The 16,892-nt window shown below is 51.7% G+C and overlaps 1 protein-coding gene across 21 annotated transcripts in view; it reads left to right on the top strand.

Annotated features, from left to right (window-relative positions):
* Positions 1-16,892, top strand: part of NCOA1 (nuclear receptor coactivator 1) — a 277,952-nt gene that overhangs the window by 166,104 nt on the left and 94,956 nt on the right. For all 21 annotated transcript variants that reach the window (XM_090022901.1, XM_090023421.1, XM_090023147.1 and 18 more), the window contains 2 exons: positions 6,399-6,504; positions 13,709-13,875. In XM_090022901.1, coding sequence (XP_089879027.1) covers positions 6,416-6,504; positions 13,709-13,875 — 256 coding nt within the window. In that variant the 5' untranslated portion in view covers positions 6,399-6,415. The remainder of the gene's footprint in view (positions 1-6,398; positions 6,505-13,708; positions 13,876-16,892) is intronic.

The raw sequence follows: 16,892 nt of genomic DNA, 5'->3' as shown, positions 1-16,892 counted from the left end.
GAAAGGGCACAACAGGTGGATGAGACTGAGACCCTGGGGATGAAGTGAGAATAAAACTAGGTTTCATAGGGGAGTAGAAATCTTTGCTGGCCAGAAGCAATGGATGCAACCGTTGGCCAACGGACCACTGCTCGCAACCGAGGGGATGCTTGTTTTCTTTGGCTGCTGAAATCCTGGGTGTTTGGTCAGGATGGCAGGTCTTTTTTTTTCTTTTGTTTTAAATGAGGTCAGAAATTGTTGTTAAAATAAACCAACAAAACAGCATTCCTGCCTCAGCAGAGCCGCGGAGTGACTCACCCGTCTCATCCCAGCCCCTGCCCCTTCCCTGTCGATGGAGAGCGTCAGTGTTTATTCTGTAATCTGCCGAAGTTAAAAATCAACGCTCATTATGGCCCAAGTGCTTAGATTAGCAGCTAATGATGAACTTGTGAGTGGAACAATATAGATGTGTCCTTGTGGCATTCTGAGTGTGCTCTTAATTATCTCTAATTGAGAGACTGTCTGTGCATGCACAGATGGGGTTACATTTTAATAATAATAAATAACTGCAATGGAAGGGACTTTGGTAGCATCAAACATTTTCTTAAACGCAGCCTACTGACTGTGCTTCTCTCTGATGCCCGTCATTTATTTTTAAGTAGTTCTCTGGGTGAAAATCATCGCTGGCGAGGGAGAAGTCTCTGCGTGAGAGATACAGGCAGCGGCCTCGCAAGAGAAAAGGCTTGTGTGCAGGTTGTGCCACTAACTCGCTGTCGGGCCTCGGAGCAAATCGCTTTGGCTTCCTGGCCCCCGTTTCTGTCTCCAGATAGCGAGCAGTACCTGGCTTTGGGAAGCCCGTGTAGAAACATGGCCAACGTTTGCTGGTTGACAAATGGGGACCGGGAAGACATTTTTTTCCCTCTGGGGTTCATTCTTTTTTTTTCTGTTGGTGTCCTTAGCATTGGGCATTGGCTGCAGCAAGGCCGGGGGTTTTGACTGGCCCGCGCCCGCTGGGGCTAAAGCCAGGGGATTGCTGGCTAGAGGGTCTTACCCCCCCACTTGAGGGACAGGAAGAATTTTAGGTATCCGGGTTGTAGCTGTTTTGGTCTAGAGGAAAAGGCAATCAGGACTCGTAGTAGAGGAGATATCGTTTATTAGACCAACAAGATTTTTGCAAAAAGATTTCTTTCGTTGCAAGCTTTCGGGCACAAGCATCCTTCGTCGGGTATCAGAGAAGAGCCTGTAAAAGTTCTCCTGGGTAGAAATGAAAGTTCACATTTCCTAGGATTTCACAGAGGAGTCAATAGATGGAAAATTATTTTAAGAAGTTTACACATACCCTTTTCCCCTCTCCGGTCAGATCAGCACAGATTTGTAGCGGCAGGACATTGGCAGTGCCCTTATCCCCCTGCTTTACCTATGGCAGGTTCGGTTGCTTTGGTGTCTCCGGTTGTGCTTCGTGGTTGTGCGACTGGGTTGATCCTGTAATGTTAGGAATAGGTTAGACAAGGATGTCCCTTAATCCAAAGGTTTGTAATTGCATGCTCCTTTTTCCTCTTTTTGCCCCATTTTGTCAGTGTCTAGACCCAGACGTGGTCTAAACCCAGTGCCGTTCATGGTTTATGAGTCTGCAGCATCTCTGCAAGCGTGAGACTGGGCTTGGCCCTTTGCGTCCGAGTGTAGCAGGGCTCCTTGACCTTGTGGTGTCTAGTCTGGCGGTGCAGTTCCCCGACCCAGCGGGCTCGCGTGGTACAGGCCCGAGAGGCAGTTGAGTGAACTGGTTGGACTGGAAGTGGGTGGAAATGCGGGGTCTGTTCCCAGCTCTCCACCGACTGTGGGACTTGGGACAAGTCTCGTTGGCTGTCTGCACCACTCTTTCCTCTCCCAGACGTTGTCCTCTTGCCTGATCAGACTGGAGGCTCTTTGGATCGGAAGCCGTCTCTTGCCGTGCATGCGTGTACAGTCTGGCACGAAGAAACCCTGCTCTCAGCTGGGAGCCGTTGCATGTCAAGATGAATGCCAAGGGGAAGGGAAAGTGGGTTTGGACCGTCCTCTTTTTGGAAGCACGTCTTCATGCTTTTAAACCTCAGGCCTCGTGCATGCCTGAGATGAGCCTTTGCTGACAACCAACTGGTGGAGCTGACGGGAAAGCCAGGCCCCACAACTCGCATGGGCCCAGTTGCCTTTGGTTTCACGACGCGCGGAAGTGAAATGGTGCAAACTGGTTTTCCTCGTCTGTGCGGCTGGCGGCTGAACGGCAAGTCCGAGCGCCGGACGGACGCAGCCTCGGTGCGCCTTGTTGCGACGGTGAAAACCAGTCTTTGCATCGTGAAGCCAAAACGGAGGTTTATTTTGGAACAATTGATCCCCGGGCGGACGTCTTGCCTCTGAGGCTTGTGCGTGTGTCGGCCACACTGTGTACTGGTGCAACGCGTGAGTGTTCGTTCTCGGTGTGGCGGAGACGAGTGGGTAAATAACACAAGCAAATAAATCACGCAGCAACATTTTATGCAGTCTCTCTGGTGGTTGGCCAGGAGAACAGCAAAGGAGCGACTGCTTTATTGCAGGGGCGGGCAAAATAAAGTTTAAGAGCAAGGTCTGCATCAGAGAGAACCTGCAGAAGCTTGGTTTGGTTTTTAAATGCAAGTTAATCACCTAGTTTTCACTCCCGTCACACTGTCCTGTATCTCCTTCTTGTGGCCTTTGCGGGCCGGTGAGACCCTTTCCAAAACCGGCTCTTAGAAATCCAGTTTCCTGCAGGTTTCCATGCCCTGAGTAGAGCAAGGAGGGCACCAGGCGTGTTGGCAGCCCCCCGGGATGGTGCCTCCCCATGCCAAGTGTTACAGGCCATGCTCTGAGCTGCCAGGGTTTTCAAACCCAAGGCATTTGGAGTTATTTTTAGGCTAAATTAAATTTTTTGGCCTGCGAGCCCTGGCAAGTTCCACTGCAAAATAAACTGAATTTACAACAAAAAGAAACAACGAACGTATTACATCAAGGACTTCACACACGCCAAGGCTTTCGGCAAAGGCTGCAGTTTTGTCCTTAATTCACCCTTGCTGGGCACGCGGTTGATACTGCCAAGGTCACACTGCAGTCACGGAGGATCTCGGTAGGATGGGCGAGCTTTGCTTTCCCTGGCACCGGCGCCGCAGGAGCGCTTTCTCCTTTGAGGAAAGCTGCTCACGTGCCGGAGCTGTCTCGGGGCGGGGGCCTGGAAGAGCTGCGCTCCCCGTCGCAACTTGGAATCGCTTGGCCTTGGCGGCTGCGAATTGAGCTATGAATTTCCATGTGTGCGTCTCGTCGGGTGCGAGTTTTCTTGATCCATTTACAGCACGCATATAAACAAGCAGGGAGGGAAAAGGTGGAAAGCTGCCATTTGGTGCATCTGCATTTGGGAGGAAAGAGCTGAAAACGCTGAACAACTGTACGTCTTAAAAATTAAAAATGCCAGAGCCCTAACGACCAGAACAGGTGATGATGCTGCAGTGGTCCCACTGATCTGGTACCTGATCTTTAAAGGAATTTGGGTTTTTAGCTCCCTTCTAGTTGCATGTACTTGGCATCAGTTTTGCCATCCAGGCTGGACAAAATTAGATGCATGGTCCTTGGCTAGCTTGTGGGTTTCTGTCCAGAGCTTCTCTGCTCTTGATTAGTCTTGTTAAATTAGGACAGCTAGCCCTGCTTTCATCCTTGCTGGCACCGAGGAGGAATTATTGATTGGCCATGGTAATACTGCTGCAAAAGTTTCAGGAACAGCTTTCACCGTGGGCGGAGTGATGCAGGCAGCAGAAATGACCTCACGCTGCATGGCGAGGGTTTGCTCTTTCGTGGCGCTGCTGTTTAAATGCCAGTGTCTGGTGGTGGAGACGCTTTGAGCAATACACGGAAAGCACGCGGGTGTGCCATCAGGCAGTTGTGAATCCAGAATGAGCTAAAGAAGTAACTCCGTTAGCAGTGGTAGAGTGTTACCCCCTGTTACGGCGCTGGCTGCACACACGCTTTGCTGTTGTGTTGCACAACGATTGAAAGCAGCATGCGGAGAAGGTATTTAACGGCTGGGGCGGGGGTCTTCCAAAGCTCTCGGCCTCGGTATCTTCAGTACCAGTGGGGATTTGCCTGTTGACCGCAGCGGGCAAAGCAGAGGCAGGGGCTGCGCGCTTTTGACAATCCCGACCTCCGCGCCTGCTCCGGAGAAGCCGGCAGGGCTGGGCAGTGACTGGCATTGGCAGGACCGGACCCTCCGAGAGACCCCAGCTGCTTCCCAAGCCACGCGGAGCTTGTTGCGTGTGTTAGAAACTTTCAGGACGGGTATCGGGGGGGCTTGTGTCTGTGCTCTGCCGGGTGGGTGTGAAGATTTGAGGGGGTGATTTTGGAGCTTCCTTATATTAGTGGTTACGTGCAAGTGCAGGGGGCCAGGGCTCATTAAGTCCAGGAGGCGCCTCCTAGTCCTGCGTTCCTAATTGTTTTCTGTTTCTTTTAAATAACCCCACTTTTTCAAACGGATTTCAAGGATGTGAGATCATCGGAGCTGAAAAGAAAGCTCATTTAAACACCAGTCTCCAATAGAAAGCATGCACCTTTGTGCCACAGAGGCAGCTCCAGGCAGCCTTAAAATTAGCCTAAGGAGAAAGAAGAGGGTTCATCCTGCATAGGCTGAATCCCCTGGCAGGGAAAAGGACCTGCTTGGGTCCTTCCACAGTGATGCCCTGCGGCTGGCACGGTACCTGGGGGCTCGGGGGCTGCCCTGAGTCATCTGGGGGCCAAGCCATTTGGCTCCAGGTCTTGGAGAAATGCAGATCCCAACTATGACTGAGGCTCTGGTCCTTTCTGCATCCCTTGCAGGAGCTTAAAAGGAAAGCAGCTGCAGTGCCTCATCTGGAGCATGCAGGGAATTCGGCAGCGTCCTGCTTGGGGGTGATTTGATGCATCTCAATACAGCATTGGAGGGGGCTGATTTCCAGGGGCGAGTGCATAGCACTCTCAGTCAGTCTTGTTTAAGGCGACTTGGGTCAGAGCACCCAAAGCCACTGGGAGGGAATAAGGATCTGTGTGGGATATTTATTCTTTACTCACGGCCTTAAGCTCCTCGCCGGGGAGCAGCCGTGAGTGGGGTTTGGCATGGTTGTTGCTGTTCCTAGCTGGACCCGATGATCTTGTAAGGTCCCTTCCAGCCCCTAGCATCTATGAATCACAGCCCAGCTGTTTGGCGGGACGGCTCTTAAACACTTTTGCAAAGTGGGGCGTGTTTGAAACGCAAGAAAGTATAGAAATCGTAAAGAAGGGCTGGAAGGTGTCTCCTGGGGTTGAGTCCAACCCCCTGCCTGAGGCAGGATCAGCCCTGTCTAAGCCCTATACAAATCTGTAATCTAACATTTTAGTAAAACTACCGTCAGCCCTGGCACACCTGAACCTGCCACAGGTCAAGCCAGGGAATTCGTCTCATAAACACTTCTCTCTTGCTCGCTCTTTCCTTCCGCCTGTAAGCCCACGTCTCGGTGGCACCTGCAGCAGCTCCATAGGTAGGAAACTAATCATAAAAAAGCAGTCTCCTTTTAAAGTAGATGAGCAGGGACTGGCCAGCTTTGTATGTACCCCTAGCAGTGCCCTGCGCGGCACGACAGGAAGACCTGGACCCGGCGCTGATCTGAACCGAGAGGGTCATTAACCCACAGACATCAGACCACAAAGGGGAAGTTCACAAGGGGGTTGGGGAAGGCCATTGCATCCAATGGGATGAGTCATTTCTAATTAAAGTCAAGTCATATGTTCCCGGAGGAGTGGGGGGCAGCAGCACAGCTCTGACCGTAGGGGCTGGGACAGCTCGTTAGGATTCAGTGTGTCAGAGAGACCCGTGGGTGATGGAGGAACCACGAGCTGCCTCGGAGTAGTCACCCCTGTCCCAGAACTGCTCCTGGTGTGCAGCGGCCTGCTCGCCTGTGAACAAGCAAGGTGCTGGGTAGCATCTTTGCAAAGCCTGCCGGGGGCTGTGGTTGGACTGGTTAACAGAGAAGGGCAATGAAAATGATATAAAGCCTGGAAACTAAAAGCTACAAGGGCAGGGGAGAGCGGGAGAGCTGGGTCCACGTTGTAACTGGTGACAGGGAGGGTTCACGGGGCAGAGCAGAGGCTGGAGAACCACCCTGAGCGTGGGACTGCGAAAGATCTCCTTCCTCCTCTGCACACGTGCTGTCTGCGCACGCTCCTGTCCCAGCCTGGTGGAGCAGGGACCAGGCCAAAGAGCGGAGCTGGTTCTGCAGAGCCCGGGAAGGAGAAGGCTTTGAGCAGCAGGAGCGCTTGCCACTGCCCTAGTTTTGTGAGCTGTGTTTTCTGGCACTGCCCCACATGGAGCGATCGGTGCCTGTTGCCAGACACTCTTCCCAGCAGCTTCCTGACTCTCGTTTCTCTTGCCTGTGCAGGTGCAACGTAGCTCAAGATGAGTGGCCTTGGGGACAGCTCAACGGACCCTGCTAACCCGGACTCCCGCAAGCGGAAGGGGTCTCCGTGTGACACGGTGGCCCAGAGGTACGTGCACGGCTGCGCGTGCGTTTTCCCCCTCGTGGCTACTTTGTCATTCCAACCGCATCTCTCTGTCCCGTCTGCTTGAGCAGATGGAGCAGGTTTGAGCCACTCAGAAATGTTCACACTTCCCACTAGCACTCAGCTTTGCTTTTATCAGTGGCTGTGGTGGAAGATGGAACACGATGGAAATATAACTCCCCATCTGCTCTTCCTGCTTTTCGGTGGCAACTGGCGAATAGAGGCTCGTTATCAAAGATAATTTATTGATCGTATAAATTGAGCGCTTGATGGCTCGGGGAGGGACCGAGAGAGCTTTCTCAGCATGAGATGGGAACGGCTGCTCTACCCATGCAGGTCTCCTCAACCAGTATGCCCCCCTATGCCAAGTGTCCAAGCAACGCACTTTTCTTTCGGGACCCCAAGATCCCTTGGCTCTGTGTTTGTGTTTGGCTGTGTTGACTCACATTGTGGCAGTCTCTGTATAGTAAATATGAAGGCAGCAGTAAGTTCATCGTGTAATGTATTTAACATTGAAGGGGGATAAGCCCCCTAAATATGAGGCTATGTAGTACTATTTATCCCCTGTATCCTTGCAGTGGGATAAAGCTTGTCAAAAATCAGTGCAATTTGAGAGTGGCCATGCAAAAGTTACCAGTGGACTGCACTCTCTCCTGCTTTCTGGCAGCGACGAAGAAGCTGGCAGCAATCATGTAGCGCAGCGTCTTTGTGGAAAAGCCAGCTCTCAGCCACAACTCTGCCTTCCAAAAACAAGGCATATCTTATTTGGGTGCATGTGGTGAATGAGGAAATAGGGTTATGTGGGACCTTCCCAGATGCCCGAACTGTTATCCGAGAATGTGTGCAACTTGGATCAAAGGTCTGTGGCTTCGAGCTCTGCCTGAACATAAGAAACGTCACCCTGAGTCAGAGCAATGGTCCATCTAGCACACTGTCCTGGCTCTGACACTGACAGAAGTGGGTGCTCTACAGGGAGAGCATTATACTGGGTATCCCTCGAGTGATCTATCCCTTTCCCCGGCACCCACCGTTTTTTGGATTAGACATGGCAGAGGAAATATCTCCAACCATTGTCTTCAGTAGCAATTAACAGATCTATCATCCATGAATTTATCCAGTCCCTTTTTGTACCTGGCTGTGCTCTCTGCCTTCGCCACCTCCTGCAGCAGTGAGTTCCACAAGTTAACCACACATGGCTTTAAAAAAAGTACTTTCTTTTGTTCATTTGAAACTTGTCTCTTGCTCATTGCAGTGGGTACCCCCCAACTTATACTATTCTGGTGAATAACAGCTCCCTATTCACTTGGTCCACACCCTTCATGACATTACAGACCTCTGTCATATCCCCCTCATCTTTCTCTTTTCCAAGCTGAAGAGTCCGAGCCTTTTTAGTTTCTCCTGGTCTGGCAACTGCTCCAGGCCCCTGATCATTTTGGTTGCCCATCTCTCTACCTTTTTCAAAACCTACTACATCCTTTTTGAGATGTGAGGACCAGAATTGCATACAGTATTCAAGACGTGGGTGCACCATGGATTTCTACAATGGCATGGTGACGTTTTCCATTTTATTTTCCATTCCCTTCTTAACAATGCCCAGCGCTGTGTTAGCTGCTTTGGGCACTGCTGCGTGCTGAGCTGACATTTTTAAAGAACTCTGTAAAATGACTCCAAGGTCGCTTTCCTGAGTCGTACGCGCTCATTCAGACCCCAGCACTGTGTATGTGTAGTTGAGGTTATTTTTCCCTAGCTGCATTACCTTGTACTTGTTGACGTTGAAGCCCATTTATCATTTCTTGGCCATTCAGCCTGGTGAGATCTTTCTGGTGCTCCTCTCCATCAGCTTGGGACTTGACTACCCGGAATATTTTAGTATCATCTGCAAACTTGGAGATGTCACTGTGCACCCCCATTTCCAGGTTACTGGTCCATAGATTGCATAGACATTAGGGCTGGAAGAGACACCATTGGGTCCAGCCCCCTGCCTAAGGGGCAGGAAGTCAGCTGGGGTCAAATGATCCCAGCAACATAGACATCCAAGTGGAGAAAATATGGAACAAAATGGGTCTCAGCACACATTCCTGTGGGACCCCGCTTTTGACCTCCCTCCATCCTGAAAAGTGACCATGCAGCCCTACCCTTTGCTTCCCATCTTTGAACCAGCTTTCAACCCCCAAAAGACCCTTCCCTCTAATCCTGCAGCAACATTGTTTTGTGCCTTTGGTGAGGGACCTTGTCGAAAGCTTTTTGAAAGTCCAAATATATTATGTCAGCTGGATCCCCCCTTGACCGCTTGCTTGTTGATACCCTTAGAGAGCTCCAGCGTGTTGGTGAGGCAAGATTGCTCTTTAAAAACCTTGTTGACTTCCTCAGCAGATTGTCTTTGCCCCTGTGACTGCTGATTTTGTTCTTTATTACAGACTCTACCAACTTGCTAGGGATGGAAGTGAGTCTCACTGGTCTGTGGTCCCCAGGATCACCTCTGGAGCCCTTCTTTGAAGATGGGTGTTATGCTTGCAGCCCCCCCAGTCCTCTGGCCCGGAGGCCCTTTGTAACGCTGGGGTACAGACTATTGCCACCAGTTCTGCGCGTTCACCTTGGGGTTTGTTCAGAGCGCTTAGGGAAATGCCACCCAGTCCTGGTGACTTCTTAGTAAGTTCAGTTTACCCTTTTGTCCTGAAACTTCCTCTGTTGTGACTGCAGTGCAGTCCAACTCTTCAGACCCATCTACTAGAAAGGCTTGGTCTGCCAGAGGCATTTCCCCAGTGTCTTCGGTGGAAACAGTGATGCAGCAACGTCATTTAGCTTTTCTGCTCTGACCTTATGAGCCCTGAGTGCACCTTGTCACCCTGATCGTGTAACGGCCCCCCTGATTCTCTAGCCGGCTTTCTGCTTCTGACGTATTAACAAAAATATGGACTTTAGCATGTTTTGCTAGATGCTGTTTGAACTGTTTTTTGGAGCACCTTATTTCACTGTTGTACTTGACTTGCCAGTTTGAGAGTTTTTCTGTTTTCCTTATTAGGGCATGCCTTTTATTTTTTGAAGGATGCCTTTTTGTCTTGCTTTGCTGTTGAACCACGCAGGGCTTTATTGGCCTGTTTGGTACTCTTTTTGATTTGCGATATACCCCTTTTCCTGAGCCTCTAATATGATATTGTTAAACAGCTTCTAAGCTGCCTGTGGGCTTTTTACATGTTTTGAATGCTCCTTTAAGTCCAGTCTTAATCCTGCTAATGGTTGCAACTTGAGCCGGGTTAAACCCTGAGACATGAAAACCCTCGAGCGCAGTCCCGGCCTCTGTGTGCGGAGCAAAGGTCTCTGTGCCTCCTCTTCAGCTACAGGCGAACTCCTTTCTCTTGGCTGGGAAGCTTCTTCACGGCCTGCGGTGTCTAGTCGAACTAGCTGGTGCTTTTTGCACTCTCATAGTGCTCGCCCAGCAGAAACCTTGCTATACAGATATTGGAAGTCCAGACCAGGCTGATCAGAGAGAACCTGCAGCAGCCAGATGAAAACCTTTCTTCCTCTTCCCTAGCTTTGCGTTTGTGACACTGGCATGGATTATCCGGCTCCTTTGGCACATGAGGTATTGCAAAGCCCTTTGAAAGGGCTGACTTGAATTCCTGCCGGCATGCGTGGAGCTTACGCGCAGCGTTGGCCGCTGGAAGGAGTTTGGCTAGAAGAGGCAAAGCTGGCCAGGCCCCTGGCGCTATATCCCGTCGTCTTCCGAAAGCACTGGGAGACCTTTTACCTTCCGCCAGTGATGGGCAAAGGCACCTTCACTCCGTGAGTCCGTCGGAGCCTGGAGCATGACAGTCCAGAGCCGCTTGAATTGCAGGAATCCTTTACGAAAGCCTGGAAAGCCAAACCGTTGCTGTTTGCTGTTGAACCGTGGGGAACAGCCCACCGCTCGAATATGCTCAGGATGCTTTTATGGAAGGAAAATTGGTCTATTTGCCCTCCCACAATTTGAAAGTTGCCACAGCAACAGGGGCATTAAGTTTATTGCTTAACGAGTTCAACCACAACATGGAGTCGTTCTGCCCCCCCGCCCCGCTTTGCAATGAGGGGTGGAAATTAATGTGATCTCGACTACAACATGCGTTCGACTCTATTGAGAAACATTTACCTGCCCTTCAAGACATGCAGTGTGTCTCCATCCAGGTCTGGATGTTTTGCAAAGTGACTCATTGCAGTCAAATTGGTTTCTGCTCAGTATTCATCTGCATGGCTCACCGTGGTATGTAGGATGCCTCTGACTTGCTTATCAAGCAGTGCACTGGATTTGCTTTCATTGCTTTTGTAAACTGATTGTTTCTTTTCTTTTTTTTTTTAATTATTATTTCACTTCTGCCTTTTAGTCTGGCAGTTCTCATTCCTTTGGCATTTTGCCTCATTTCTCTCTCAAACACCATTTCTCCCTGTCCTCTTTCCTGCCTGCTCTGTTCTGTTCCTGTATGTTAATAGAACAGCTCCTCTGATGCATGTATCAGGGGTGGAAAAAGATCCCACTTTTCAGATAGGCTTTCTCTTTCACACACACCGTGGCCCTGCCAAGTGCGCTGGGTCCCTAGAGCCAAGGTAATTGGGTACAGTTTAGTCCTCTGCTTGAGGTAAATGGGTCACTTCCTAAAGCACAAGCTAGCGCGTCCAGTGAAGTTCTGATTTTGCTGATACCGGTAACAAAGAGAGGCTGAGGTAACAGCCCAGACAGACTCTTTGCCCGTTTAACCATTTGCTGGAGTGCGATGCCTTGAGCACATCGTTGTCCGCGGCCCAGCAGGGAAGCCAGGAGAACCAGGCGCGCTCCCGAGTTCGCAGGCAGGCAGTCCCTGCTCCCGTCCAAATTACCAGCCAGCGCAAAGTGCCTCCCTCGAAAGACCAGCAGCCACTTATTACCTCTCTCTTTGCACAGAGCTTGACTTAACCTGAGCTCCACGGACTTCACGGGCATTTATACACATACTTTTATCCAGCGACGCACCGGAGATCCACCGCTTTGGAGCAGACTCGCTTAATCAGTTAAGCCTGCAGTGGCCAGACCGAAATACTCATCATTTTCCCCTGTCTCAGAGAGGTCTGCAGTCTCATTGCTCATTGTTTTTAAAAACCAGAGGTTTTCCTACGAGACCCCCTCCCCGGCCGCTGGCTTGCTGCATCAGTCTGGTGCATCTGTCTCCTGCATCTCTGACCCCTCAACCTCACGTGGAGGGGGAGCGAGGGGGCAAGGAGGCCTAAAAGGGTGAATCTCAGTCCAGCGGCGCCTGCTCCAAGGAAGCCGCTGGAGGTGGAGGAAGATGAAGGGCACGATGGCTCCTTCAGGGGTGCACATGCCCTCGTTCCAGCTCTCCGCGTGGGAGGGCGAGCGCAGGCAGCAGCAGCGGGGCGTACAGGAGCCGGTATGCACCTGGCAGGCCTAGCAGCAAAACTAATCGTCTGGCTGGAATTGAATAAGGAGAAGAAGGACCCAGTCTGCGAGGCCAGAACATCTGTGCATGTCGCCGGCTCAGGGTTTGGGCTGGATCCCCTTGTACGAAGGGGGGGCTAAGGTGTCGGGGTGCCAGCTGCAGAGAGGGAAGCAGTGGGTGGCCAGCGTTTGCTACAAGGCGACTTCAACACGGGCAGCAAAGCCACAACTTTCCAGCCTTTAGCTTCTCCCTCTGCCCGGCCTCGTTCCTCGGTAGTGGCTTGATTTAGAGTGCTTTTCTGGATAGACAAGCCCCCGGTCTTCCTGCTGACCTGGACTCCTGGCACAGGGGACTTTCTGCTCCTTAATTGTCCCTGTCTCCTTCTATCCGGTAAACGTGCTATGGAGCATCTGCCCTAGGATCCGGGAGCTGCTGGAGTTCTTGCTGAGTTACAAACTCGTGACTTCCCCCTGACATCACATCAGCTTGCAAACGAGACTAATCCATGTCGGGACAGCTTTTTCTACGCTGGCCTATTACTCGGTGTCCCTCCACGGCTGCAGGGAAAGGGATGCATGCTAATAAAGTTTATGTGCACATACGTGTGTGTGTGTGCAGTGCACTGGCCAGTCGCTGCTGCTACACGGGGCTCGATGGAGTAGTCTTGCTTCCAGACTCAGTCCAGCATGGGTAGATCATTACACTGGATTTCCTGCTCATGGTGTCTTTGGCACAGGATACGTTACAGTCTCTGGAGTGACTCTGAGAGCCAAGTTGTTGCTCTTTGCAGCAGGGAAACTTCACGGGGCTGTATCAGGCTGCCTGCATTCGGCTTTGGGGAGGAGAGCTGCTATTGGCGCCCTCACTGGGAAGAAACCATCATTTCTTCCCAGCCCTGGGCCTCAATTCAAAGTCAACCCCTGTGCACTCCAGTTGATGTTGAGCAGAAAGCAGAGCAGGGTGGCACCGAATAGATTAAGTCAGAGAGACATGAGCTGTCATAGGCTACAGCCTATTTGGTCAGATGCTGTAGCTCGGGGGCGGCCATCCTGCAGTATGAGGACCACAGGTGGCATGGGCAGCCTCTGGGTGCGGCACGTGGCAGATTGGGCAAGGAAAAGAAAGAGCGGCAGATCAGGCAGGGAGCACAGGACAGGAAGCAGAAAGGAGAGCAGCAGATCGGGGAGGAAGAGGGATCAGAGCGACACTCGGGAAAGGTACGGGGCTAATATGAGCCATGCCGGCCAAAAAAGGTTGGCCCCTGCTGCTATAGCTTTTGCTGTAGCCTACAAAAACTTGCGCGTCTCTGAACGAGTTAGTCCATGAGGTCTTGCCTTGTCCTGCCTTTTGCTTAACCTCGGGTTAACACAGCTAACTGCCACTCTCTGGTGGATGTTGTTGATCCTTTGCAGGTGGAGTCAGGCATGCCTTGCACCAGTCTGACCAGGCGCTTTGGGTAGGCAAGAGTTCACGGGAGTAGAATTTGTTCAGTTTGCTCAGGATGGAGCCTGAATAGTTGTGCTGGCACAGGTCTGCTCCCGATCTAGGCAAGTCTGCCTGGTTTCTGTAGTGGACCCCTCTCCATTGGCTTTCCTTGGAACTCAGGCCTGTTTTGTGTGCTGAAAACCAGGCCAGAGCCTGCTCCAGGTCCCCCTGCATTTTGGAGATGCCAGTCCTGCCTCGAGCCAAAAATACGGGAGCCTATGGCACATACAAACACTTGCTTATTTAGGGGGGAGCAGCGGGAAAGCCATTAATTAACCTGCGTTTCTTGTTTGTTACAGCAATGAGAAGCGGCGCCGGGAGCAGGAGAACAAGTACTTGGAGGAGCTGGCAGAGCTGCTGTCAGCAAACATCGGGGACATCGACACCCTGAGCGTCAAACCAGACAAATGCAAGATCCTGAAAAAGACAGTCGACCAGATCCAGCAGATGAAGAGATTGGAACAAGGTAAATGATGGCTGCCAGGCGCCCGGGAGTCCCGTAGGCAGGATGTCCTCCTGGTCCCTCTGATCGCTGAGAAGCGAAGCAGAGCCGTGGCTGAGAGGCGGTCCTGCCTGGCAGAGCTTGGCTTCCCCCCTGGCGTGAACGTCTCCCCTGTCCCTGCGGCTCGTTCCTTGAAGTCATAGCTCTGTATGCGGTGTTGTCTTCCTGCCCAGCACAGCCTGTCCTGCTGGTATAGACTCATTGCGAGACTGTGCTTTGTAGAGCCAAGGTATTATCCGAATCCCCCTGCCTGTGCTCTGCCAGCCTTGTAAGGAAGCAGTCCTTCCCCTGACAAGCATCCCACGTACGTGAGCAGGACTGCCTGTAAGTGCAATCAGGCCCTTGAAACCAGCTCACCTCTAGCCTCACTGTGAGTTAGGTCCGTGCATATTAAGCCCATTTGTAGACCCTGAAAACCTACATGGCTGGCCGGGGTTGCAGAAGGATGGGCTCTGGGGTTAGAAAATGCAACAATTCCTGGTCTCCCTTTTGTACTGCTCTCACTAGACCAGGTTTCCTTCCGAAGTGGCTTTAAGCAAGAAGCAAATGTTGGCCATCATTGTACCCATTTAAGGGCAGGTTTTTATGCCAGTGTCCCTGCCCCTTCAAAAAAGGGGAGAGAGAGATGCCTGCGTCTATGTACGAAGCTGCGTGCACTTCATGCTGTTTCCCCTGAATAGAGTGCTTTCCCCAGGCTGCCACATGGCATCAGCAACTCCTTACATGAAAAAGCAGGTGGGGGGAGGGAAGGGGAGGACTTTTTGTTACTTTGCCAGTAACTGAAGCCTTTGCTTATTATGCCCAGGAATTCAGCCTTGCCAAGAGGCTCAAAGTCTCTGCTTACACCAGGGGTGGGGTGGCACGGTCTGTTGCAATGTAGGGCCAGGAGTCAGGAGGTCTGGCTTCTTTGCCCAGCTCTTCCACAGGTGCTTTATGTGACCACAGGCAAATGGTTTAGTCTTGCCAACCAGAGTGATTGAAAGGGTCGGGGCCACGGATCCACCCATGGCTGCCACACCCAGGCACTGTGACTGGCACGGAGAGAAGTGCCACTACTCCTTGGTATGAAGCTGTTGCGTTCATGGGATGATATTCCCTTTCTTCACCCTGGACTAATGGCTTTGAGGTGCTCAGACCCCGTGTTCCTTTGGGGATTGACAGTCGCCCTATGCAGAGGGCCAGCCTCCCTTGGGCAGCGGGCTGGACCCAATGATCTCACGAGGCCCCTTCCAGCCCTAATGTCTATGAAACATCTATGAATAGGCACCATGGAAGTCCAAAGGGCATAAACAGGGCATTGGCAGTACATCTGCATCCTACCGGTGAGTATGTATTATGGGTCCCCTCTGTGCCCTACATTACTGGCCCCAGTTGTAGAGCTAGTGGCAGCTTAGCTCGTGCCCTAGGAGCTCAGGCTTTTAGCACGTGCTCAGTTCAGTCCTCGGTGCTTCAGCCAAGGTGTGGACACTGCATGTATCCCGTGTGCTGCCTCCTTGCACAGAGGTGAGACGGGCAACCAGATCCTTCTGCCAAACTCTCCTGCTGCCCATTTTCAGAGCTAAGCAGCGCCTCCTTGTAACAGATGTTAAGGATTTTCTACACCCTGTAGCCTGGCGGCGAGTGTGTGCGTGCATGGTAGCATCAACCTTCCTCATCTCTTCGAGGAGCACACCATTTTAGGCTATATGTCCAGGGCGCACTGGCTTCGAACCTCCGAGCTCACTATTATTTTAGGAACGGAATTGCAGAACACAGGCTCCGCGGGAGGGGACGGGGGGAGTTGTGAAACATTCATCACTGATTAAGCCCTGTGCATGCTACAGAGCTGCTCCGCCGTCCCGGAGAACCAGGCAGCCTGTTTTCAGATTTCATTCACGTTACGGCTGAAATCTGAAAAGAATTTCATAGTAGGTAAGTACTTAAGAGCTTCTTGCTTACTGGCACTTCAGCATTCATTAGTTTTCTTGACATTGCACAGCAGGGCTGAACATTAACTAGGACAAGCACTACTTAAAAATATTGTTCCTTGAGCTTTGCTCTCTATTACTGGATTAGCTGGTGCGGCACCAAAGCAACTTCACCTCTGCATTTCCTTAGTGCCTCCATGGAGAAGCACGAGGCGGGAGAAGGTGAGGGTGACACATCTAAACAGCAGTAGATTTGTACCGGGGTCAGAGACATATTTCTGGCACTGAACCTTATTCAGGTGGTGTTTGTTCCCATGCATCCTTGCCCTTCCTCCTTGTCTCTGCCCCATTCAAAAGTGTGCTTCATGTCAGCTGATTAGCTGGCTCCTGGCTTTACTTCCCAAGCTGTCCGTCCTCTGCAGAACTAGCAGACACCAGTCACCAAAGCTTTGCCTGAGGACAGGGGTCGGATGCAGCTTGTCCGTGCTTCTGTCATGCTCAGACACGCGGCCAGAGTGGCCATAGGTGCAGGCCTTTGTGCAGGATGTCGGCCTCAGCACCCCAGAGCATGCTGGCTGCCAGAAGGGAATAGGAACGATGTGGGGAAAGGCCTTGCAGTGTAAACAGGGTGGAAGAGTTGTACACCAAGACTGGCCAAGAGCTACCCTGGGAGGTTAAATAAAGCAAGAGAGCAGCCTGAGGGGCTGCAGTGTCTTGGCACAGGTGATATCTAAAATGCGTGGGAGGTACATGGACACACATACCTGCCCAACAGAAAACATGCATGTCCGTGGCCCGTTTTTTATGCACACAGCCTACTCCTGAGGCCCTGTTAGGGAGCTTGCCTGCGGTATTTAGGCCACATGCCAGCAACAGCCAGAACCTGGGAGGATTCTCCGTGCTGGGCACGTACCTGTGAGCACCTTGGGGAGGAGACGTAGTGGCACTGCTGATGGGTCAAAGAGCGGCACGTCTGTATTGCTTCAGTGACCCCCAGCGAGCAAAATCAATCTGCCCGGAGGCACCAAAGTGAGCTGAGATAGACGGGGTCTCGCAATGCTGCCCCTAACTGAG

Source organism: Crocodylus siamensis, chromosome 1 (genome assembly GCF_052110815.1).
Source record: "Crocodylus siamensis isolate JL-2025a chromosome 1, ASM5211081v1, whole genome shotgun sequence".
Classification (NCBI taxonomy): domain Eukaryota; kingdom Metazoa; phylum Chordata; order Crocodylia; family Crocodylidae; genus Crocodylus; species Crocodylus siamensis.
Note: the sequence above shows the minus strand (reverse complement) of the source record. Positions and strands in the feature narration are given on the sequence as shown.